The 8,378-nt window shown below is 38.9% G+C and overlaps 1 protein-coding gene across 1 annotated transcript; it reads right to left on the bottom strand.

The window, feature by feature from the left end:
* Positions 1–1,856: 1,856 nt before the first annotated feature.
* On the bottom strand, positions 1,857–8,155 carry LOC100370040 (uncharacterized). Its single transcript, XM_006825477.2, has 6 exons — positions 8,028–8,155; positions 5,103–5,262; positions 4,476–4,602; positions 3,999–4,196; positions 3,152–3,319; positions 1,857–2,992 (listed from the first exon to the last, which is right to left on the bottom strand). Exons 2-6 carry the CDS (start codon positions 5,244–5,246, stop codon positions 1,857–1,859), a joined length of 1,773 nt encoding a protein of 590 aa, XP_006825540.1. The 5' UTR covers positions 5,247–5,262; positions 8,028–8,155.
* Between the last annotated feature and the right edge of the window lie 223 nt (positions 8,156–8,378).

The raw sequence follows: 8,378 nt of genomic DNA, 5'->3' as shown, positions 1-8,378 counted from the left end.
GATAAGAAAATCAATAAGCAGTGTTCTTATATAAATTTTTGCACGTTATGCATTTTCCTCAATTTTGGACCAAGAGATTTTAATTTGTCATTTACCTATCGGACAGACCACCAAGTTCAGCGAGAGACAGCTAACTGGCGTAGATTACACATGACAATATTAAATCTTAAAACAGTCAGAAAGTGAATGAACAAACGTGTAATAATACTCATTACAAAAGGTAGTGATATATTACAAAAAATGTCCCCACTGATAATGCCCGGTTAGAGCTAACGTTTAGAACTTACTGTTTTTGGCGAGCATCAGTGAAAGATCAAATACAGGTATTCTACATTCTCGATTTACATGTCTCCAAAAGTTATTTTCCATATGACGCCATTGTTTAGTGCAACGTTTGGTGAGGCTCCAATATGGCCGCCGGTACCAACGTTTGAAATAACACGCGTGCATAGTACATGTAATATGTTATTGTGTTACGTCATGTTTATTTGTCCCAATTCATTTAAAGAGTAAGACAACAACAAAACCATGGTTCACGTCGCAAAAATATTTTTTATCGTAGAATAGATAAAAAAAACGAAGGTCCAAATTGCATAGGGTGTTATAACATGTCAGAACCATTGCTATAAAAATATGTCCAAATTTCCTGAACAAAACGCTTATACGCAATTAAAACTCAATTTGTCAGCTATATTTATATGAACATTTTCATGTTGATCTAAAATGTTGATTTAAATGAGATATTTCTATATCCCTAGTGGCCATTCAAGTTCGGCAGTTTTCACGAAACTCGCGGTGGAATTTTCCAGTAAAGACACAATGTATTCACACGTGTTAGTACGTCAAGTGGGCCCCATATCAAACGCGTCGTGATGATCGCCGCCATTTAATGGCCAATACCCATTTTTTTCATAATACTATAATGATTCAATGTGTATAAACAATTAAACTCGTTTGAGAGAGTTCATCTATCTGGCGTTCAAGAGTAAGGAGTCACACGGGAGTACTCTACTGAAATTACAATCAGCGTGGTTTCTCGCAGTGGATGTGGGGTTACGATTCGTCACTGAGCTATATCCAAAATAAGTAAGACATGCCAGGCTATGCAAACAAATCAATCGCAAGAAACGTACACGTAAGTAATAAACAAGTAGAGTAGTTTATTACGTCAATACAGTACATCCACTGATATACCGCAGAATTTACCAGAAAGTTAGTAATACATGAACAGGAAGGATACAAGCGTTAAACACAAGAACGCGATGAAGACTGGCGCTAAAATAGTTGCGCTTCCTATTTATAGGCTCGGTAGGATATCGAGCCCTAGGCGGGAATGTCCCTAATTTGCTGAAACATTATAGAGCTACGTAATGAAGTGGTGTTTTCTATCACGTTCGCATTTATGTCAACGTAATGTCTATTTATAGATGTGGTTTGAAGCAAAAAATTGAACGTATTTCAAATATGTAAAAAATACTCAAACACAGTATTTGAGAAAACTACGATAATGCAATAAGAAATGTCTTCGAATGATAACAATCAAATGCTTAAAGCGCGGTGGTCGTCGCGCAGCGCGTATTCGAATTTCATGTAAATAAACAATGTATCTTACACGCGTTGTATACTTCGCTATGAGTCCCATATCGAACAGGACGCGGCACGACGACTGCCGCCCTTTAACACGACAGTGGAAGGAAGTGGTCTTCAGTGGTTATGGCCCCTGTAAAAGCCGATATAGTCTCGAAACAGTTTGTGAAAACATAGACTCTAGTCAAACTGTTTATAAAGTTTATCATTTGTTACTTTTGTACACGTAACCGAATATGTAAATGTGCGCTAGAACAGACGACAAGCGGTCACTTCGGACGCCATCCTTGTGTGAACATTTTCAGTCTTGTGGCGTCAATTTCTGTCATTTCCAAATCATTCATTAGAGTTTGCTTGTCTAGTGTTAGAAGCATCTCTCCATCGACGAAATGGTTTCTGAATTTATCTATATAGGATTCGAGGCGAAGTAAAATCATACAGTCTGTGACGTCATCGACGGTGAGCCCTGCCAGCATTGGTGGTATTTCAGACAACGACTTGTACTTTCGCGGCACTGGCATCGCATCATGCCTTTTCGGCTGGATCGATATTTCTGATGAAGTCGATCCAACACGACTTCGACGTTTATTCTGCACCGCTGTTAGCTCAGACATCAGGCCACAGTGCGATATATCTTGGTGTTGTTGGACACTCTGAGCGCTTTTCGCGGAATTTTGCCTTGATATCCCAGAATCAACAGTTTCTCGCGTTTTCGTATAATCAGGCGTGCTCTTGATACGTTCGACATTAACGTTCAGTTGCCGCCCAACAATAACCCCGAGATGCGAGTTGCGTCTAATCATTTGTCGATCAATTGTATCCATATCGTAGTCCGGCGGAGGGATATCAATTGGTGGTTCGCGATACGGTCCAGCGTGTAAGCCGCAAATATCTACGGGTTTTTCGTAGCCATCATCGTTATCTTCATTTGATAACAACGATGCACGGTCCACCTGTCCTCTTACACTAAGTTGAACATACCCACCTTCTGTGGCGGACTTATTTTTTCGCGCTAAACTTTTATCCGGAACGTTATAAGAAAAGTTGTTCGGGTCAATGCCACGAGCTGATGCTGCGGAGAAAGTCGCTGGTCGTGGCTGCTGAATGTCCTGTTTGCGCGGCATGTGATAAATATTGTATTTGCTTCCGATCGGCATTTCTTCCACTTTAGACGGTGAGAGATGTGACGTGGTTGGCACGAAATCAGGTTTAAAACCGCGCATGCTCGGGTGACGCTGTGGCAACGTCGGGGGCAAGCGAACAATGTTTGGTTCCGACGTGCTTTCTGTGAGGTGCATGTGCCCTCTTGATCTAGATTGTATTGTCAGTGTCCCAGATGGTTGGATTTCTTCATAATGGTGTAGTTCTACACTGTCTAAACTACGCTCCGAAAACAGCGAAATATCTACAAAAATAAGAATTATAGAGAATATATGTATTAATTTTAATATTAATAGTTCAATTATTTGGCTGACAAATATCGGAAAACAAAAGCGCAACCAATAAAATCAATGTTTTTTATCACGTGGGAAAGTCAGCCAATGAAAACGCCAATGCAACTCACCGAGACTTCCGGGCGCATGTTTGAAATCCACTTTGTTGCTTACGGTAGTTGAAAGCATCGACTGGTACGATTGCCACATGTCAGGGCTACCAGAAACAAATCCGCATGCCACTGACACGGACAGCTTGCAGTACATCGGTACATTGATAACAGTTCTATCGAGGATATCTGAACAAAGAGAAGAATAGACGCAATAATAATGCACCATATCGCTGATAGCAGGCCAGAATCATATCGGGTTCCTCTCGTCAACACGTACAAACTATTCTTTCTTGACAAAGATACACTATGAGATAATTAAGAAAACTAAGGGGTCAATTTCAATGCACAGTGATTTGGATAACAATCTAAGTAGTCAATGTCAGTACACTGATTTGGATAACAATCTAAGGAGTCGGCAATGTCAGTACACAGTGATTTGGATAACACATTAAGGGGTCAATATCAGTGCACTGCGCTTTGGGTAACACACTAGGGAGTCAATATCAGTACACTGCGTATGGTAACACTCTAAGGAGTCAATGTCAGTACACTGCGTATGATAACACTCTAAGGAGTCAATGTCAGTACACTGCGATTTGGGTAACACACTAAGGAGTCATTGTCAGTTCATGCTGATGTGAAAAAATGGGGTGTATTGTAAATTTACGGTGTCAGTGCAATTGTCAATGTCAATGAACAATACTTTTAAACGCAGCCGAAGTGCACAATGTCATTAAATGATACTAAACAACACAAGGTAAGTGGCAAGTCTTAACATATGCTGATTTACATAGCTAGTAAAAAGTCATGTCAGTCCACGATGTTTTGGATTACAAACTAACCGAACTGAGAAGTTTCAACTTACTATTATTTATTGCGTTTCCTTGTAAATAGCTCTCATCGTAGAGAGTTTTGAGAGTCAGTTTGCCGAAATTCTCATCCAATTTCACACTATTATCGATATACTGGACGCTGAATACCAAATCGTTCTGTGAAGAAAATTGCACATCGACTGGCAGTAGATGATGTTCTACTATGTCCCACATGTACTTGGCATCGCCCTCTGTGACGAAAAAAACAACACATTGATATAAATAAGTTATTTTATTAGAAGAATCACAGCATTTCCTATGCACAAACATTTTTCGTGTTATTTTATTCAATTTCTCTTCCAATTTTGTAACAAATAGATATAATTTCCCACTGTAAACAATTGTTAATCAACATACATGTATTTAAAAAAAAAAAAAAAAAAATGGAGCGAAAGATGGATAGATGACGAAGTGGTTATGTCATAACAATATTCCCTGCCATATTCCATATTAAATCAAGATGGCGTTACCTGGTTTTCCATTAGTGAACACATCGAATTTGCTAAATCGAAATTTGACGGGAATGCTCAGATGACGCCCTCTACGGTCAACTGCCACCACTCTCGGCTGACTCTGAACACGATGTATTCGAAGTACCTACAGCAAATATGAAACAACCATAAATAGAATTTATATAATTATTTTGACGAAGAGATACGGATATATTGGAAAGATGGGTGCGTAAAGTGTCCATTCCAACGAACTAACGGACGATTGCCGATTTTCGGGACATCCTAAGACATATAGGTAGCAGAAATTCAGTCAGAGGTAACGTGGATAACCGAGTATTTTTGAAAATGTTTAAATAATTCTATTATATAATTTAGAAAATAATAAAACAGGATTTGTCAGTATGTCAGTATTCGTTAGATGCACATTCACTTCAAATCTAAATCGCGAGCATGCGCATCCGATCGTGAAAACTGCTTTCTCAATTGTTTTCATTTTACGATAAATCGAGTTTATTGTTTTTTTAATTCAAAATAAAATAGCTCACATAATTATTAAAGCATGCCTCAATACAATCAAGGGTATGCATTGCCTCTAATTTTAATGTATTGGCATCATTCCGACGACTTTTTACATGATGAACTTACCTGTTCATTGGCCAATGACTCATTCTCACTTCTTGCGTAAAACCCCCTCGTAACTTTGACAATTTTAGGGAAAGTGTACTTGTCGGCAAGATCTTTTAACCCATAGGTTATGGCGGACCATCGAATGTCTTCCACTCCGGACATTGTCACTAATTTTCACCTAAGCGAAAGAAACGAAGCTGATATCCGTAAATTGACACATTTCGTAGATCGCCGCCGACGTTCCCCTGATAGTTCTTTTGTTTAATTAAATCGCCAGTCACACGGGCCTCGATGTATATTACAGGTTTATTCGATTACATTCATGTCGAACATGTTGTAAAGTGAATGAAAAAGATGGCGGCGAATTGTCTACACATCGACTCGGAGTAGTATGTCGCATTTCCAACCCAAATTGTGTTAAAGCGGAGGGGTCGCCACCTGCGCACGCGCGGAAATTGATTCCCAAGCGACGATAACAACACGTGAGATGCAGTTTATTTGTGAATTTCAATCAAAAATAGTTTTTTTCATTTTTTATATAGATTTTTTAGAAAATTTGACCAATGAATTCTTATTGGAACACCATTAAAATTGCTGTTTATTTTCTGGTTAAAAATAAAAAACACTCACACGTGGCAATGTTTATGTCCAATTGCCTAATTTGCATGAGTAAGCAAATAACGGACCTTTGATTGACAATATGCATATCGAGATTGTACCGGTCATAGTTCATTCAATTCACGCGCATGTGCAATTATTCTCGAATCAGTTATCGCTCGCTAGCAAACCAACCATTATATTTCCTCAGCGTTTTTTCCTAATTTTTATCATTACATTATGCGTGGTGTGAAAAGAAAGAGAGGTAGAAAGAAGATTCAGATGATTTCTATGTCGGAAGAGGCAAAAGCTACACTGAAGGCATCAGCCTGCCGAACGAAAAACAAAATCGATGTGAGCGTCCAAACGTGACTTTCCCTGAAGGCGTGAATCCGAGTTTCTGATTGACTGAGACATTTTATTTTTAAATAATTATTCTCAAAAAATAAACTGAGCATGTGAAGAATAATTTAACATTGTTTACAGTGATAACAGCTCATTGTCGAAACGCAGCTTACCCATTCACGCTAGTCACAATAAACTCTTGAATAGGCGTCAATGACTACGGTAAAACTTTGTACTTTTCACGGTAAACCATAGGCTCTGAAATACTCGTAGATTATTTATTAAAAATACATCGAAGAGAAGCCATGATGTTTTGATTGTGATAAAAAGTCACCTTCCTAGGACCGCCCCCTGTTTAATAATTCATGAGATGACGTCATGTTTACTGGGCATTGAAACGTGTTTTTACCGACCCCATCAAAACACTGGTATGAATGACGTGTTTCTGATTTAGATATTCAAGAGCAGTTGTTCTGGTCCAACAATTTTACATATAATGTCTATGTCTATACGTTAACTTTCAATTTCAATAGTCTAGAAAGTATGACAAAGCAGTAATTCCCGGTTTAACGCGCAAATATGCAAATTAGCCTTTTTTTCGTCTTCTATTTTTGGTGAATTCTTGGGTTTTAAATTAAAATAGCTGATAGACGCTTTGGCCATTTGCCTCGAAATGTTCACACATTATTGACAAGGTGTTCCCCCTTCAAAATGCGTCCGGACAGTTTATTACTGCGAGTGGAACAAAAATAACAAGTCCGCAATTAACATGGATATATAAATTATGCAAAAATAGAAAAGAGTGAACTTTGAGGTCATGCTGTGCGACTTTGAAATCCGTTAGAGAGATGAGTGGACGCATTTGAATTAGTAGTATACCAAGGAATCCAGTGACGTTTACCCACAAACAGACTTGAAGTTTTTGAGCTAATTTTTTTTAAACCACTTTTGTCCAAAAAAAGCATATTTTTGACCCAAAATCAAAAACGCATTCTGGATATTTAAAATAAAGACAAGTTTTACAAAGTTTGTATAATAAGCTTTCATAAAATATATAACATGCTGGATATATAATACCATCTTCATTGTCTAATTACTCAATTAAAAAGCAAGCCAAATAAACTGCATCTCTACCTTAAAACGCAAAGGCTCATGAGTGGACGCTTGTTTATAAACAATGACACGTTATGGCCATCTGACGCATGCGCAGGTGACGACACTCCCGCTTTAAGCTGCTGTGACTTTTCAGTGATTTATTGTGGATGATTTAACATGAGCAAATCCCTTGAGAAATTATTTCAACACCAAAACAGATATTAATAAGTCGTTCAATATTTTAGTTTTTGTTTACTCATTTGTTTGTCCGAACCGACAGTAACTTGAAACAAACACTATTAATTTGCATATGTTCACCAAAGGCGGCTGCACGAAATTTGACATGGGGGCGAGATCTGAAATCTTGACCCTCTGAAACGCTATTTCCTGCATTTTGAGGGGCAAATTTTGCTGAGACAAATGGTTTCAGCTTGATTTTGGGGTGGACGACCGCCCCTCTGCCCCCTCCCACCTACCGGTGCCGCCACCATTGTTCAACTTTTATTATATGCCCTACACTTTCCCTAAATCTCAACCAGCTGACCATTTTCGAGGAGACGTCACCAGCGTCATCACTTACCAGACAGAGCGGTGACACACATTCACGTACCAGCGCCAAAACAATTGGTGTTATGTGTTGCATAGACCACAGTCCCTCTATCGATAGAGGGACTGTGCATAGACCAATTTAATCGTGTCCAACAAACTCGCTTTTTTTTAATATACCCGTATATGCGAATCATGCAGATGGCGTCACGTGGTTTAGAACAGTATACGTTCAAACGTGAACAGCAAGTAGTTTTATATTACCTCAAACGAACGAAACACACCCACCATGACAAATTCCTTTGACAAATACCACAAGGTCAGACCACCCCTCTTAGTATGTGTACCAAGCCAGCTTACCTAAATACCGCACAATGCATGGTGACAATTAGCGCTGATGGCTTTCGAAATGTGGCTGGCGTCTTCACGACACGACCAGACTTTCCCAACTAGGTGCCACACTACACAGAACATTCTCCGGTATTGCGAGATGGTTTAAGCATTATAAACATGGCTACCGTGCGTATACAATTAAACTGGCTGCTGAATTCTTATTTAAATTAGGGCTAGTGGAGTGAATCGCTAAACGAGAAAAAAAAATAAAGCCAACGCCTTCGCTTAGTTCATTGTTCCCTAGCCATTATGGAAATACCACTTTACTTAAATACTACATGAATGGAACGTGACGGTCGAGGAAGGTTTTAACAGGGA

Source organism: Saccoglossus kowalevskii, chromosome 14 (assembly GCF_978046115.1).
Source record: "Saccoglossus kowalevskii chromosome 14, keSacKowa6.1, whole genome shotgun sequence".
In the NCBI taxonomy this organism is placed as follows: domain Eukaryota; kingdom Metazoa; phylum Hemichordata; class Enteropneusta; family Harrimaniidae; genus Saccoglossus; species Saccoglossus kowalevskii.
Note: the sequence above shows the minus strand (reverse complement) of the source record. Positions and strands in the feature narration are given on the sequence as shown.